General features: G+C 42.5%; 1 protein-coding gene and 1 non-coding gene across 2 annotated transcripts in view; both read left to right on the forward strand.

Annotated features, from left to right (window-relative positions):
• chd1 (chromodomain helicase DNA binding protein 1) overlaps positions 1-17,751 on the forward strand; it is a 39,260-nt gene that overhangs the window by 10,808 nt on the left and 10,701 nt on the right. The window contains exons 8-27 of the mRNA XM_052525125.1: positions 78-303; positions 485-585; positions 799-977; positions 1,595-1,719; positions 1,954-2,170; positions 5,102-5,191; positions 5,762-5,952; positions 6,790-6,978; positions 9,232-9,394; positions 10,492-10,644; positions 11,130-11,201; positions 11,431-11,580; positions 13,455-13,603; positions 14,345-14,441; positions 14,867-14,962; positions 15,284-15,460; positions 15,746-15,906; positions 16,130-16,171; positions 16,267-16,400; positions 16,786-16,924. Of these exons, the coding sequence (XP_052381085.1) occupies positions 78-303; positions 485-585; positions 799-977; positions 1,595-1,719; positions 1,954-2,170; positions 5,102-5,191; positions 5,762-5,952; positions 6,790-6,978; positions 9,232-9,394; positions 10,492-10,644; positions 11,130-11,201; positions 11,431-11,580; positions 13,455-13,603; positions 14,345-14,441; positions 14,867-14,962; positions 15,284-15,460; positions 15,746-15,906; positions 16,130-16,171; positions 16,267-16,400; positions 16,786-16,924 (2,851 nt within the window). The remainder of the gene's footprint in view (positions 1-77; positions 304-484; positions 586-798; positions 978-1,594; positions 1,720-1,953; positions 2,171-5,101; positions 5,192-5,761; positions 5,953-6,789; positions 6,979-9,231; positions 9,395-10,491; positions 10,645-11,129; positions 11,202-11,430; positions 11,581-13,454; positions 13,604-14,344; positions 14,442-14,866; positions 14,963-15,283; positions 15,461-15,745; positions 15,907-16,129; positions 16,172-16,266; positions 16,401-16,785; positions 16,925-17,751) is intronic.
• LOC118372050 (small nucleolar RNA SNORA53) lies at positions 8,514-8,730 on the forward strand. Its single transcript, XR_004823139.1, has one exon. It is a non-coding gene; the product is annotated as a small nucleolar RNA SNORA53 (small nucleolar RNA).

Raw genomic sequence — 17,751 nt, forward strand, 5'->3', positions numbered from 1 at the left:
AGTTTTTCGGTTTGAGATTTTGAATAAATGATTATTATTTCCATACTAAACACAGCTTGTTATTTTCCCCCCCACAGCGACTGGAGGCACCACCACGGTGTACGCAGTGGAGGCGGACGGAGACCCCAACGCCAACTTCAACCCCAACAAGGAGGCGGGCGAGCAGCAGTACCTGTTCAAGTGGAAAGGCTGGTCCCATATCCACAACACCTGGGAGACGGAGGAGACGCTGAAGCTGCAGAACGTCAAGGGCATGAAGAAACTAGACAACTTCAAGAAGAAGGAATCGGACAAGAAGAAATGGTAAGATAATTAATCCGTGAGGGGAAATTGGTTTGTCAATCAGTCAAAAAGATAAAACTATCAATAATAAAAAGATATTACAAAACAGATGTGTACATTTCAATTGTAATGTGTCCTTGGTTATTGGTTGGAAGAGGTGTTTTTGAGTTCCAGATTTTTTCACTATGTTTTCCTTCTCCAGGATAAAATGTTCTTCACCAGAGGATGTGGAATACTTCAACTGTCAACAGGAACTCATGGACGACTTACACTCACAATATCAGCTGGTGGAGAGGATAATTGGTGAGATGTCCTACTGCCGAAGCTTTCCTTCCATTGTTTATGGTTTGGGGCTGGGACATAGGATTGAGATGTATAGGGCAGACTACACTACTTTATGCAGAGTCAGTCTTTTGATAGTTCTATAAATAACATTCTTAAAGTATTGCCTAAACATTTTTGTTTTGATCAGGAATTGCGCCCTTTTAACGTGTATTCTGTTTTAATGTCACCCAGGGCATTCAAATCAGAAGTCGGCGGCCGGTTTTCCGGACTACCTGTGCAAGTGGCAGGGCCTGTCGTACTCAGAGTGCAGCTGGGAGGACGGAGCCCTCATCTCCAGAAAGTACCAGAAGAGCATAGATGACTATATGCGCAGAAACCAGTCCAAGACCATTCCCTCCAGAGACTGCAAGGTAAAGAGTAGGGTGATATTGCCCCTAGACCAGGTATATGCGACTAGATTCAGTCGGAGCGGATGTTCGGGGGCTGGAACATAACTATAATAATTTCTACACTGCAAATTGACCACAACTAAGCCTCAAAATAAATTGTACTTAGAAGAAAACAATTTCATACAGAGGAGATAATCATTTGTTCTTAACGGACTTTCCTAGGTAAATAAAAGACACAATCTTGTGTGTGTATATATATATTGGTCTGTTCTTGAGTACGATTTCCTTTTAGCCTAATTCCTGGTTATTTGTCTTTTATTTAACGTAACCCATTTCCTCCACTTAAAGCCCCTCGTGGTCTGTCCTTACGTAACACATTGGATTGGAGAGGGGAAGTCAGCAATGTTGTAATTTTTCTGTTTCCTATCCATTCCCTTTAAAAACTGAGGACCTGGCAAGGACCCAGTTGTAGAGACTTGGGATCGTTTTAGGAACCGGGCCGTAGTTTGAGTAGTTGACTTAGAGCGGTCATCCCTTTTTTTTTGGGAATGACAGAGAACTGGCGGACTCCGTTGCAATGACTTGTTTTAATTTTGAACTTCAAACTCACTCACGCTCTCTCCTGTCTCCCCCGTCAGGTGTTGAAACAGAGGCCGAGATTTATTCCCATGAAGAAACAGCCGTCCTATATCGGTGGAGAAGGACTGCAGCTCCGAGACTACCAGTTAGACAGCTTGAACTGGATGGCTCACTCATGGTGCAAGTACGTCATAGTCTTCTTGAGCTTCCGTTGTTGTCACCATGGTTGTTGTATTCCAATTTTTTGCAGAATAATTTTCGGCGATTTTTATTTATTTTTTGCTCAACTCAGCATTTGGTTGTTCCGTAATTCATATTATATATATATATATATATATCTATCAATCATTATATATAGTTTGCATCATCCTGTCGGTGCTCCTAACACTTTTCTCACCATCCTCTCTTCTTTCACCAGGGGGAACAGTTGCATCCTGGCAGATGAGATGGGCCTGGGAAAAACCATCCAGACCATCTCCTTCCTCAACTACCAGTTCCATGAACACCAGCTGTACGGACCGTTCCTGCTGGTGGTACCCCTGTCCACACTCGTCTCCTGGCAGAGAGAGATCCAACTGTGGGCCCCGCTCATGAACGTGGTGGTCTACCTGGGTGACATTAGCAGCCGGGGCATGGTAGGCTACAGCCGTAGTGATTGATATGATGGATGACATGGTAGTTATGGGTATGATGGATGGAATGGTAGTTATGGGTATGATGGATGGCATGGTAGTTATGGATATGATGGATGACATGGTAGTTATGGGTATGATGGATGACATGGTAGTTATGGATATGATGGATGTTATGGATATGATGGATGTTATGGATATGATGGATGACATGGTAGTTATGGATATGATGGATGGCATGGTAGTTATGGATATGATGGATGGCATGGTAGTTATGGGTATGATGGATGACATGGTAGTTATGGATATGATGGATGACATGGTAACTATGGGTATGATGGATGACATGGTAGTTATGGGTATGATGGATGGCATGGTAGTTATGGATATGATGGATGACATGGTAGTTATGGGTATGATGGATGGCATGGTAGTTATGGATATGATGGATGACATGGTAGTTATGGGTATGATGGATGACATGGTAGTTATGATATGATGGATGACATGGTAGTTATGGATATGATGGATGACATGGTAGTTATGGGTATGATGGATGGCATGGTAGTTATGGGTATGATGGATGGCATGGTAGTTATGGGTATGATGGATGGCATGGTAGTTATGGGTATGATGGATGACATGGTAGTTATGGATATGATGGATGACATGGTAACTATGGGTATGATGGATGGCATGGTAGTTATGGATATGATGGATGACATGGTAGTTATGGGTATGATGGATGGCATGGTAGTTATGGATATGATGGATGACATGGTAGTTATGGGTATGATGGATGACATGGTAGTTATGGGTATGATGGATGACATGGTAGTTATGGATATGATGAATGAAATGGTAGTTATGGATATGATGGATGACATGGTAGTTATGGGTATGATGGATGACATGGTAGTTATGGGTATGATGGATGACATGGTAGTTATGGATATGATGGATGACATGGTAGTTATGGGTATGATGGATGACATGGTAGTTATGGGTATGATGGATGACATGGTAGTTATGGATATGATGGATGACATGGTAGTTATGGATATGATGGATGACATGGTAGTTATGGGTATGATGGATGGCATGGTAGTTATGGGTATGATGGATGGCATGGTAGTTATGGGTATGATGGATGGCATGGTAGTTATGGGTATGATGGATGACATGGTAGTTATGGATATGATGGATGACATGGTAACTATGGGTATGATGGATGGCATGGTAGTTATGGATATGATGGATGACATGGTAGTTATGGGTATGATGGATGGCATGGTAGTTATGGATATGATGGATGACATGGTAGTTTATGATGGATGACATGGTAGTTATGGGTATGATGGATGACATGGTAGTTATGGATATGATGAATGAAATGGTAGTTATGGATATGATGGATGACATGGTAGTTATGGGTATGATGGATGACATGGTAGTTATGGGTATGATGGATGACATGGTAGTTATGGATATGATGGATGACATGGTAGTTATGGGTATGATGGATGACATGGTAGTTATGGATATGATGGATGGCATGGTAGTTATGGATATGATGGATGACATGGTAGTTATGGGTATGATGGATGACATGGTAGTTATGGGTATGATGGATGACATGGTAGTTATGGGTATGATGGATGACATGGTAGTTATGGGTATGATGGATGGCATGGTAGCTATGGGTATGATGGATGACATGGTAGTTATGGGTATGATGGATGACATGGTAGTTATGGATATGATGGATGACATGGTAGTTATGGATATGATGGATGACATGGTAGTTATGGATATGATGGATGACATGGTAGTTATGGATATGATGGATGGCATGGTAGTTATGGGTATGATGGATGGCATGGTAGTTATGGATATGATGGATGGCATGGTAGTTATGGATATGATGGATGGCATGGTAGTTATGGATATGATGGATGAAATGGTAGTTATGGATATGATGGATGACATGGTAGTTATGGATATGATGGATGACATGGTAGTTATGGGTATGATGGATGACATGGTAGTTATGGGTATGATGGATGACATGGTAGTTATGGGTATGATGGATGACATGGTAGGCTTCAGCAGTAGTGATGGATATTCAAAGAATATTTTGAAGATAAATACACAACGGACAGGGTGAGAGGACTAGAGTACCAATGGGCAGTAGAAAATAGGAGTTTGGTTTCAGTTCAACATATGTTCAGAATCTATGGAATGTCACTCCTGAACTCAGGGCAACATGTGCCACGTTTTCATTGATCTGTACATTGAGTTGGGGGCAGGATACTTGTTATTTGGCAATTGGGTAAGTTGTACTGCACGGACTTCTGATTGGTGGGGGGGGGCTGAGGACAAGGGACTGAACATCTACCTCCCAAGCATAACATATTGATTTGGCCTTCTCAAATAAACTCATTTTTTGCCTCTGATTTGCATTGGAGTTTGTGTTATTGAGAATAGCATACATTTCTAACAATATGATAGGCTACAGCCTCAGTGATGGATATGATGGGGGGGTATACAATAATATTCTCCATTTAGATTATTCATGATTCAGAACAGATGAGAGGGTTTTTCAAACTGCTGATATTGCATAGGGGCTCCTGAGTGGTGCAGCGGTCTAAGACACTTTAATTAATTAATTAAACCGTATCACAACCGGCCGTGATTGGGGGTCCCATAGGGCGGCACACAATTGGCCCAGCGTTGTCCGGTTTAGGGTTTGGCCGGGGTGGGCCGTCATTGTAAATAAGAAGTTGTTATTAATTAAAGGTTAAATAATAGGGGTTTCTGGTACTTGATATTTGAGGAGTGTTTTACTATGAAGTTACTATTTAAAGATTGAGACACCCTTTTCTTGAGTTGAGGTTGCAATTAATTATGAATTCTTCCTTTGTTACTCTTTAGATCAGAACACATGAATGGATGCACGTTCAGAACAAGAGACTCAAGTTTAACATCCTGCTAACAACATATGAAATTCTCCTAAAAGATAAGGTAAGATTTCTTAGATCTTTGTTTCTTAGATCTTTGTGAGTTGAAAGATTCTTCTCTCGAAGATCAAAAAAAAGTAATTAATCAATTAATGATTTACCTGAGCTAAACTGCACACAGGACAAAACTGGTATCCGTGAGTTCATCTGACTCTGGGTCAGTAGATCAAGTGCTTCATTGCCAAAATCATGAAGTATCCCTTTTAATATTGTTTTTTTTTACCTTTATTTATTTTTACTATTTATTTACCTTTACTAGGCATGTCAGTTAAGAACAAATTCTTATTTTCAATGACTGCCTAGGAACAGTGGGTTAACTGCCTGTTCAAGGTCCGAACGACAGATTTGTACCTTGTCAGCTCGGGGATTTGAACTTGCAACCTTCCGGTTACTAGTCCAACGCTCTAACCACTAGGCTACCCTGCTGCCCTGTAGTCATTTAGCTTTTGCCCAAGTGATTTACTTTTCAACATTAACATCGAAGACCCAACCCTGGTGTGGCCATCACCATGTGCTAACCCAGTGAGCCATTGGCACCACATTGTATAACTGCCACTTTGTGTCCACTATGCAGGGATTCCTGGGGAACGTGCCATGGGCCTTCATCGGCGTGGATGAGGCCCACCGGCTGAAGAACGACGACTCGCTCCTTTATAAGACCATGATGGACTTCAAGTCCAACCACCGGCTGCTCATCACCGGCACGCCACTGCAGAACTCACTCAAAGAGCTCTGGTCCCTGCTGCACTTCATCATGCCCGAAAAGTAGGTCACCTAGCCGGTGTGTATGTGGCGGGGCGGGGGGGTGTTGACTGTCCTATTTTGATTTAATTGTGTGTGTGTGTGTGTGTGTGAAGACTAGCTGTCCTATATGAGTTAACGGCTGCATATCCGATGGTGCTCGTTTAGTAGAGTTTGATCAAAGCTGAATGTCTGTCTGAAAATATATCACACTGATCACAGTATTCTACATAACAGAACCGTGTATATAATAGCATAGTATAACGTTACTGGAAAACGACAACAACACAGCATTTTTATTTCATGTGGCCAAAACTCAACTGCAAACTGCACTTAGCAAAATACACTGGTATGCTATGCTACAGTTTTAACACCATCTGCTCCAAGCAACACTGTAGGCTCCTTCCAAGCAACACTGTAGGCTCCTTCCAAGCAACACTGTGTGCACCTTTCAAGCAACACTGTGGGCACCTTCCAAGCAACACTGTGGGCTCCTTCCAAGCAACACTGTGGGCTCCTTCCAAGCAACACTGTCCAGCGCCCTGGAGCAATTGGGATTAAGTGCCTTGCACTTACGGTCACATTGACAGATTTGGCACCTTTTGGGCTCTGTGATTCGAACCAGTGACCTTTCGTTTACTGGCCCAACCCTCTGTGTAAAGACTAACTGTCCTATATAAGTTAATTGTGTGTATCAGAGAACTGTGTCCTCTATATTATTATGGGGTGACTTGGAATCAAGGTACCAAGCTGGTTGAAATATATTCTGTTTCATTGTCCTTGTTCTGGAGCTTTTGGTCCTCAGAGTATTGCTGATGTCTAGCCTTCTGCCCATGTTTGTGTGTATGTCTGTGTATTCAGGTTCCACTCGTGGGAGATATTTGAGGAGGAACATGGGAAGGGTAGGGACTCTGGCTACACCAGTCTACACAAGGAGCTGGAGCCCTTCCTGCTACGTAGAGTCAAGAAGGATGTGGAGAAGTCTCTTCCTGCTAAAGTGGAGCAGATCCTCAGAGTGGAGATGAGCGCCATTCAGAAACAGTACTACAAGTAAGAGCAGACAAATACTACTCATTCAGAAACAGTACTACAAGTAAGAGCAGATGAATACTACTCATTCAGAAACAGTACTACAAGTAAGAACAGATAAATACTACTATTTCAGAAACCGTACTATAAGTCCGAACAGATACTACTAGGGTTGGGCACAGTTAAGCAAATATCTGAATATATTCGTTAACTTGAGTGGGTAAAATTGAGAATCAAAATGTAGGCCTATTTTAACAAAAAAAAGCTGTAACTTAAATTACTACTTATTCAGAAACGGTACTACAAGTAAGAACAGATGGATATTAGAGTTTGTGATTTGAACAAAATTCCAAATTGGGCAAATATATATTTTTTGCGATTACGATATATAATTTTTGGGAGAGATGCTAGAGCTGGGTATGTGGACCAAAATACATACTGTGACTAATGGAACTATTTTGTTCGATGACAACATACATTTTACTTTACACTAGACCATGTTTTTTCTTCTGTGTAAAATAACATAATTTGGATGGTAGACTGATTTTTTAAAAACAATTTCATCTAACATATCCAGGAAGCATGATTTGATATTTTTTAAGTGCAACTTGTCAAATGGGATCCAGAATGATCCGATTTTTATTTCTCATGAGAGAATTTCCAGACATCTTTGTGCACATTGTCCTACAGGCTATATTATTCACCACATGAGGAAGTGGGAACTCAAAACACTTAGCTGGATTGCTAACTCTAAATGTGATATTGTTGCTAGATAGCCATGTAGGCTAATTGATGAATATATTAGTAAATGTAGGCTAATGTCCTACACTAGGGCTAGGTTACTTGATGTAGGCCTGTTCACTGCAAATGGAGCGCTGCGCTCCCTGGGCACACCTACTCCGGTTGTAAAGTTGTCATGAACTCAATATTTAAAGGTGAGAAACAAGCTGTGACTCTCCTCTCTGTAACTACAACAGTAGCGTCTTTGAAAACTGTATTTTTCCCCGTAATTTTTGGGCATGGTCATATGCTTCTGATTTGCCTCCCTCCTCCGTGCGCACAGTGGAAGTCGGTTGCCGATAAGCGAAACGGGGAAACAGGCGGACACTTTCATAGCAGGAATCAACATGATGTACAGGCTATTACTGTTGACCAAATAATGGTTCTAGAACAATCTACAGGAACGTTGTGTAGAAAAACCACAAAGTTATCGACGTAAGCAAAATGCTTGGTTAAGAGGAAGGCGACGTCGCCGCCATCTTTAATGTTTGGTTTATCGTTCCACTAGAATAATACTCATTCTGAACAGAACTACAAGTAACATCATAACTCAACTCTCTGCATCATTGCCCTCTGCCATATCCTGCAATGCAAATTACCAGAAGCATGAAACCAATAGAAATTAACATGGGAGCAGATGAGGTCAATGTTTATGCACATCAAGGACATCTCCAGATATTCAGTTCCACAGCTGAGACCCAGTTGGCCTCATTTAACACAATATATTGATCAATTACATCAAAGGAATCTCTGGTATAACATTTTAGGAAGATTTGAACACTTAGATCCACCTCTGGAGGTGGTCCTGTACTGGTGCTGTCGTCTCCGAGTGCTGCAGCTTCAGCCCAGAGGCTCTCAGCAGCTTTCTGGCTGTGCAGTCGGAGGTGTTTTTAGTCATTTGTGTTAGAGCAATCTACCTGCCTCCCCAGCCCTCCTTCTATACTGGCAACTCTCAGTTATCAACCAGTGCAGCTTGGCTGGGGGGTGGACAACACCCCCCCTTTTAGTTCCACTGGGACTTTGGGGGCTTCATCAAGAGTGTGCAATGTTCCAAAAGATGTCAAAGATGTACTTCACCTTTTATTTAAATAAACCAGTCAGCCACCTCGCCTCAATATACTTGTAAACAGTTATATGGCTCCATAACATAGAGGGGCTGTTTCCCGGACAGAAATGAAGCCTTATCTTGGACTAATTTGCACTTTTAAACTGGACAGAGGAAAATTGAACTTCTCAAACATAGTATAAAATAGTCTAGGTATTTAAGTGCGGGTATAAACTAAACCTAGGATGTAGGTGTAACTTCAGGTTTCCTGTTTATCCTGACTGAGTTGGAAGTTCATTTGGAGTGCTCCTTTTCCAAACGAGTTAATCCAGAAATGAATACAAATTGTATTAAATACATTACAAATGGTAGTAATCACGCTGTATTGGGGTATTTAAAAAAAAAAAAAAAAAAAAATGTAACTACTAAGCCTGTGTTGGGTCAAACAGGTGGATTTTGACGAGGAACTACAAGGCCCTGAGTAAAGGTACCAAAGGTAGCACGTCTGGCTTCCTTAACATCATGATGGAGCTGAAGAAGTGCTGCAACCACTGCTATCTCATCAAGCCCCCGGAGGACAGCGAGTTCTACAACAAACAGGAGGCCTTACAGGTGAGTGGGGGTGGAAGTAAATGTACATGCAAACTTGAACTTTTTTACTCACTCAATTGTCAAACCTTGGCATTAAGGCATTCTGGGGGGGCGAGAGCACGTCCACTGACTTGAAGCCTAAATTGAGTTTTGCATTTCAGTCTTGGGTTTTGAAAAATTATATTTTGCTAGCATATTCATTACTTACCAACAACTGCTGGACATTCCAATAACACTACGTCACGTTTTCCTAACAACACTAGCCACGCAGGGAGCAGGCCAGCCCTGTAAGTGTGTGTGTTTGGGGGGGGGGGGTTGCCTAGCAGCACGTGCCTCTGAGGGAGTTGACATCTGCATTATGCGATTTTGAAAATATATATTTTTTTTAAAAATCTGTTCAGGCTGAATAGCTAGCATGACAGCTCAAATGGCTTTGAAAAAATATGATTTCAGCTAATAGGGACAAAAATCTAACAAAATATCTACATTCACTAATCAAACTATTTTCATATTATAGAAATGTAGGCACATTTGTGGACTATTTTTTTTACATTGCCTTAAATAGTGAGAGCTGTGTAAACATCAACCCCCCAAAAAATGCTGAATGTGTGTGTTTCAGCCACAAGCCACTCATCAGCGTTAGTTGACATGTTTTGGCTGTTACACTGGTGCTAATCTTGGTTACACCACTCTTTTATAAGTTTGCTCACGGAATGTGGTGAAGTTAGAGGCCTATGTTTAGTTACTGTTGGCCTCTTTAATAAGAAGGTGATGCTGGGTTTTGTCCATTGTCCATATATCAGGATATTTATTATTAACATTGAATTCTTTCCAGAGTTCGCATGGACGCACACTAATCTCTCCCCCTGCCCCTCGCCCCCTGCCCCTCGCCCTCCCCCTGCCCCTCGCCCTCTCCCCTGCCCCTCTCCCCTGCCCCTCTCCCCTCACCCTCTCCCCTGCCCCTCTCCCCTGCCCCTCTCCCCCTGCCCCTCTCCCCTGCCCCCGCCCCTCTCCCCTGCCCCTCACCCCCTGCCCCTCTCCCCTGCTCCTTTCCCCCTGCCCCTTTCCCCCTGCCCCTCGCCCCCTTTCCCCCTGCCCCTCGCCCTCTCCCCCTGCAGCACCTAATCCGGAGCAGTGGGAAGCTGGTGCTGCTGGACAAGCTGCTGCTGCGTCTGCGGGAGCGTGGCCACCGTGTGCTCATCTTCTCCCAGATGGTCCGGATGCTGGACATCCTGGCCGAGTACCTGAAGAGCCGCCAGTTCCTCTTCCAGGTCAGTAGCTCTCTGGCTCCTTATGTACAGATCTAGGATCAGCTTCTCCTCTCCTAATCCTAAACTTAACCCATTAGCGAGAAATATTCTAAACTGACCCAAGATCAGTGTTTAAGGGCGACTTCACCACATTCCTTTCCCCTTCCCATATACTGGTGTATCGTAGATCTCCAGGAAGAAGTTTGGGCAGCCCTGCTTTAAGGAATTTATAGGTTGAATACTCCCTAAAGAAGTCTGTTCAACATTACATTTTTTTTTTTAGCAAATCTTGTATTGGCTTAAGGCACAATGGCTTACTAAAAATGGTAAATAAGGTGCTTTCCTAGTCAGGATTCAGCTCAGTGGTTATCTAAGCAAAGTACCTAGAAGGTCCTAAAGTTACCATACTTAAACTCCTAAAGATAAGCAAAATACAAAAACATTTAAACGTTGAACAACATTGAGAGTTTGCTGGGACAAGGACTAAATGTGTCTTATCTTTGTAGAGATTGGACGGCTCCATCAAGGGAGAGATGAGGAAACAGGCGCTGGACCATTTCAATGCTGAGGGCTCCGAGGTAAGTGTGGAATGAATGCACCATAATATCTACTACTACGCTAACAGCCAGGGTTGGGGACAAATCAGATTACTTCCTGAATCGACTGAGTCGAAAACCCCCAACCCTGCTAATTTTACTCAATAGTTTTACTCAATATTTCACTGATGGGGTGAATATATAATTGGAAATCTACTGTAATGAACCATCTTACACCACACGTTATTACATTTCGCTTCCTCCCGTCCAGGATTTCTGCTTCTTGTTGTCAACGCGGGCGGGCGGTCTGGGCATCAACCTGGCGTCGGCCGACACGGTGGTCATCTTTGACTCTGACTGGAACCCACAGAATGACCTGCAGGCCCAGGCCAGAGCCCACAGGATTGGCCAGAAGAGACAGGTATGCAACCAATTACTTTGTGAAGTTGACTTGCGGTCAAGTTCAACGTCAAGTTTTGTTATCCAATGACAAAGCAGTTAAGAAACCAAAATAGCGTTGATTAATACAGGTTTTTAGAGCTATGTGCTGTTGGTCATTGGTCTCTCTTACCATCTATCTGTATAGTAATGTGTAGTGTAGAGGTCTGTATGGAGGGCTGTCTGTATTAGAGGTCGACCGATTATGATTTTAACACCGATACCGATTTATTGGAGGATTTTTTTAAAAAGCTGATACTGATTAAATTGGCTGATATAAAAAAATATATATATTTTTTTTAAAGATGTGTGTAATAATGACAATTACACCAATACTGAATGAACACTTATTTTAACTTAATATAATACGTAAACAAAATCAATTTAGTTTAAGTTCCTTGCTCAGAACATATGAAAGCTGGTGGTTCAATATTCCCAGTTCTTCAATATTCCCACTTAAGAAGTTTTAGGTTGTAGTTATAGGAATTATAGGACTAATTCTCTCTATACCGTTTGTATTTCATTAACCTTTGGATGTTCTTATAGGCATTAGTATTGCCAGCCTAATCTCGGGAGTTGATGGGCTTGAAGTCATAAACAGCTCTGTGCTTCAAGCATTGCGAAGAGCTGCTGGCAAACGCAGCAAAGTTTGAATGAATGCTTTACGAGTCTGCTGCTGTCTACCACGGCTGTCAGACTGCTCTATCAAATCATAGACTTAATTATAATATAATAAACACACAGAAATACAAGCCTGGTCATTAATATGGTCAAATCCAGAAACGATCATTTCGAAAACAAAACATTTATTCATTCAGTGAAATATGGAACCGTTCCATATGTTATCTAACAGGTGGCATCCATAAGTCTAAATATTGCTGTTACATTGCACAACCTTCAATGTTATGTCATAATTATGTACAATTCTTTCAAATGAATTCCGGTCCTTGATAGGAAGAAATGGTCTTCACACAGTTCGCAACGAGCCAGGCGGCCCAAACTGCTGCATATACCCTGACACTGCTTGCACTGAACGCAAGAGATGTGACACAATTTCCCTAGTTAATATTGCCTGCTAAATGCAATTATTTTAACTATATTTAAAAAAATATACTTGTGTAATTGATTTAAAGAAAGGCATTGATGTTTATTGTTAGGTACATTGGTACACCGATTGTGCTTTTTTTCCTCTAATGCGCCTTTGTTAATTCATCACCCGTTTGGCGAAGTAGGCTGTGATTTGATGATAAATTAACAGGCAGCGCATTGATTATTTTCAATGCAGGACAAGCTATTTAACCTAGTAATATCATCAATCATGTGTAATTTGATGTTTTTTTTACAAGACAAGTTTAATGCTAGCTAGCTAACTTACCGTGGCTCCTTGCTGCACTCGCGTAACAGGTGGTCAACCTGCTGCGCAGTTTCCTCGTGGATTGCAATGTAATTGGCCATAATCGCCGTCAAAAAAATGCCGATTACCAATTATGAAAACTTGAAATTGGCCCTGCCGATTAATCGGTCGACATGTAGTGTATATTGATGTATACAGTATACAGGGCTCATCTGTAAAAGAGACCTTGGTCTCAGCATGACTCACTGTGAAAATAAAATAAATAAAATAGAAAACAGGCTGTTGTTCGCACAACACGCATTGTCAAGTTCTATTGATACCCAATGACCGCAGGCACTAGCCCAAGATACATGGTCATATGAGTCCATGTTGTATTGAATAGTTTTGTAAAGCTATTGCTGTTAATCTCCTCTGATTTTGTCATTCACAAACATGCTTTCCCAGTCTATAATAAAGCGTTACGTAGTTGTGGACATCCAACATGAAACCTGTATGTCTCCCAGGTGAACATCTACCGCCTGGTGACTAAGAGCTCGGTGGAGGAGGAGATCATTGAGCGAGCCAAGAAGAAGATGGTGCTGGACCATCTAGTCATCCAGAGGATGGACACCACGGGCAAGACAGTCCTCCACACCGGCACCGCCCCCTCCAGGTACACAAATACACACTGAAAACACACTCACATCTCTAGGTGCTTACACATAGGCAAGAGCCCACAAACTCACGCGAAAACACATGCAAGCGCACTTACTCTTTACACATTTTTTAATTTGAGTTATTTAGCAGACTCTTTTATCCACAGCGACTTACAGGAGCAATTGGGGTTAAGTGCCTTGCTCAAGGGAACATCAACAGAAATTTCACATAGTCTGCTTGGGGATTCAAACCGGCGACCTTTCGGTTACTGGCCCAACGCTCTTAACCACTAGGCTACATGCTGCTTTATACGCACATAGCCAGTTACACCTTACACTCTCAACTACATCAACAAAACGCATACTTCCTCAGTGTGCTTGGTCTCTTACAAACACACACCCTATAGCTACCCTCTAGATGCTTACTCACAAACACACACCCTATAGCTGCCTGTTTTTAAAAACATTTATTTGACCTTTTATTTAACTAGGCAAGTCAGTTAAGAACAAATTCTTATTTTCAATGACGGCCTAGTAACAGTGGGTTCAGGGGCAGAACGACAGATTTGTACCTTGTAAGCTCGGGGATATGAACTTGCAACCTTTCGGTTACTAGTCCAACGCTCTAACAACTAGGCTACCCTGCCCTATAGCTACCCTCTAGACGCTTACTCACAAATACACACACCATCCTTCTGAGGTGTTCACGGTCATGCACACACCCCTGCAAGGTTTTTTGTGTTCTCCATCACTTGCAGTGCCACTCCGTTCAACAAGGAGGAGCTGTCGGCCATTTTGAAGTTTGGTGCCGAGGAGCTGTTCAAGGAGCAGGAGGGGGAGGAGCAGGAGCCTCAGGTTTGTCACTCACCTCATCACTATCACGATACTATGTTACACACATTTGTGACAAAAAAGGACACAAAGCAGACTAAACTTTAAAAACCTGCTTAATTTAAAATAGATATATAATGGGGGAGGGGTAAACAAATGTGACTGGATGGAAAAATAAGGCTGTTTGTTTTCAACAAGATATGAACTCTGCTTCATGTTTTGTTTACTTGCCATGATACTGATATCCTGACAACCTAATCCTTATCATTGTAGGTCCAAACTGTGGTACTTTGCAGTTGCTATTAATTATCTCTCATGTTGCATTTGTTTTGATGTAGACCTATATTGTCCCTGTGTGTCTGTTGGTTGACAAATTCAGATTCCCCTCTGTGGATCGATGAAGTTAATACGTTTTTCGTAAACTGACTTTTCGGGTTTCACTTTGGCAGGATATGGACATCGACGATATCCTGAAGAGAGCCGAGACCAGAGAGAATGACCCCGGCCCCTCCACTGTTGGAGAGGAGCTGCTCTCACAGTTTAAGGTATATATCAAGTTCATTGCAAGTAAAGGCTAATGGAAAGAAAGGCACTAGTAAGAATGAAAATAAGTACAATAGTGTTTTTAATTTACATTTTTTATTATGTAAACGTAAAGGGCAACATTTCTGGACACCGATTAAGTTTAGTCCTGGACCAACAAACATTTATGAATATTCTCCATTTACCATGCTATTTCTAGTCCAGGGCTAGGTTAAATCTGTGTCCGGGAAACGGGCCCTAATAAGAGTAAAACAAATAAAATAATGAGTCAATCCGCTGAGCCTCTGTGACCTCTCGACCTAACTCTGACCCCTCCCTGCCAGGTGGCCAACTTCTCCATGATGGAGGAGGAGGAGATCGTCATGGATTCTGAGCGCCACCATCGGGGCTGGGATGACATCATCCCTGAGGAGCAGCGGCGGCGGATGGAGGAGGAGGAGAGGCAGAAAGAGCTGGAGGAGATCTACCTGCTGCCCCGCATGAGGAACTGTGCCAAACAGGTTAGCTAGGGGGCACTCCCTCCTCTCTCACACACACACACAACAGTACTCTCCAATGCAGAGTTTGGGTTTATCAATGAATCATAACAGGAATGCCAGATTTTTTCTAAATGCTTCTGTCTTAGAATTTTAATAGACTGGTAGCTTTCTTTGTCTTCTGAACTAATATGTTGTGCCGAACAGTTATTCCCTGTCAGTGGATGATGTGCAGTGGGTTCCATTGAAACCCTCGGAGAACATGGTTCTTATTCTAATAATACATTGTTGTTTGATATATGGTTCCAGGTCAACTTTAACGGCAGTGAGAGCCGGCGTAGTAGAAACAGACGGTATTCCGGCTCCGACAGCGACTCCGTCTCGGATCGCAAGAGGCCCAAGAAACGAGGACGGCCTCGAACCATTCCACGAGAAAACATCAAGGGCTTCAGCGATGCTGAGATACGAAGGTAATCACTACACATGAGATGCATCCCAAATGGCACCCAATTCCCTTAATAGCACTATAGGGATTTGGGGGACATTTTGGGATACAAGTGATGTTGTTAAGTCTTCTATCCTGTGGGAATAAGTCTCTGAAAAGCCCCCCCACAATACCTTTTGGGGATTTAGAAAATGCACTCACTTCCATTACCTCGACTTCGCCTCACAACTTTGTCTTTTCCTCCATAGATTTATCAAGAGCTACAAAAAGTTTGGTGGACCACTTGAAAGGTAACTGCAGGCAAAAACTACAAAATGTGGTTTCAGTTATTTGACAACTTTTGTCAACATGCTATTTGACCAACCAAAAAATCAACCTCTTTCAGACTGGATGCTATTGCCCGTGATGCCGAACTAGTGGACAAGTCTGAACATGACCTGAAGCGTCTGGCGGAGACTGTTCACAACGGCTGTCTGAAGACTCTCAGAGAGAACCCCTGTGGACCAGAGAAGACGTCAGGTACTTCAGTGTTTGACTTGTACTGAAATAGGTGCCGATACTAACTTTGGGTGCCATTACTGTTTTATATTTAGGTGCAGCCGCTCCACAATACATTTGAGCTAATATTCTATAAAAGGAACAGGGGCTCAAACAGTTTAGAATTTGAGGTGCTGGTACTCAGCTCCGGTTAGCACCTGCCCAAGTCGAACACTGGGTACTTTCCACTGTCTTGTCTTTTGACTGTCTCTATCCATCCTTCCATCCAATATATTCATCTCTCTTTCCAGTCCATCTCTATCCATCCATCTCTCTCCTGCTAATCCAAACGATGTCAAAATCCACTGTTAAGTTGCTCAATAAGTGGCGGTCACTGGTTTTAAACTTCTCTCTGCCTCACCACCAGGAGGCAGAAGAGGGAAAGTGAAAGGCCCCACGTTCAGGATCTCGGGCGTCCAGGTGAACGCCAAGCTGGTGATCTCCCACGAGGAGGAGCTGGCGCCGCTCCACAAAGCCATTCCTGCCGACCCCGATGAGAGGAAGAGGTCTGTCTACATTCGGTCTCATACCTCAAACTTGGGTTGCGTCCCAAATGTCTCCCTTATTCCCTATTTAGTGCACTACTTTTGACCAGGGTCCATTTGGAACAAAGCCATGCTGCTTTTACTCAACTCCTCCATCACACAACAGTTAATTGTTTCAAGTTTTACACTCGCATAGCAGCCAATACAAACGGAAATCCCTTGGCATAACAAATAGCATAGGCCCATCTAAATCCACACCATGCATTAAATAGCATAGGCCCATCTAAATCCACACCATGCATTAAATAGCATAGGCCCATCTAAATCCACACCATGCATTAAATAGCATAGGCCCATCTAAATCCACACCATGCATTAAATAGCATAGGCCCATCTAAATCCACACCATGCATTAAATAGCATAGGCCCATCTAAATCCACACCATGCATTAAATAGCATAGGCCCATCTAAATCCACACCATGCATTAAATAGCATAGGCCCATCTAAATCCACACCATGCATTAAATAGCATAGGCCCATCTAAATCCACACCATGCATTAAATAGCATAGGCCCATCTAAATCCACACCATGCATTAAATAGCATAGGCCAGGGGTCTTCAACATTTTCTTGCCCAGGGACCCACTTCCTGGCAAACTGGTGACCCAGGAACCCCCATCATATATTAGCAAAAAAATAGCCTATTGACTGGGTAGCTTGTTGACAGCTTGTTGACAGTTCTATATTTCAGGTTCTCCAGTGAGTGTCTAATTGGCTTCAATTAGTATAATTTGCTCAATATTAGGAGTTGACATCATTAGAAATAACATTCTTGTCTTTTCTAAT

The sequence above is a fragment of the Oncorhynchus keta genome, chromosome 9, assembly GCF_023373465.1.
Source record: "Oncorhynchus keta strain PuntledgeMale-10-30-2019 chromosome 9, Oket_V2, whole genome shotgun sequence".
NCBI lineage: Eukaryota > Metazoa > Chordata > Actinopteri > Salmoniformes > Salmonidae > Oncorhynchus > Oncorhynchus keta.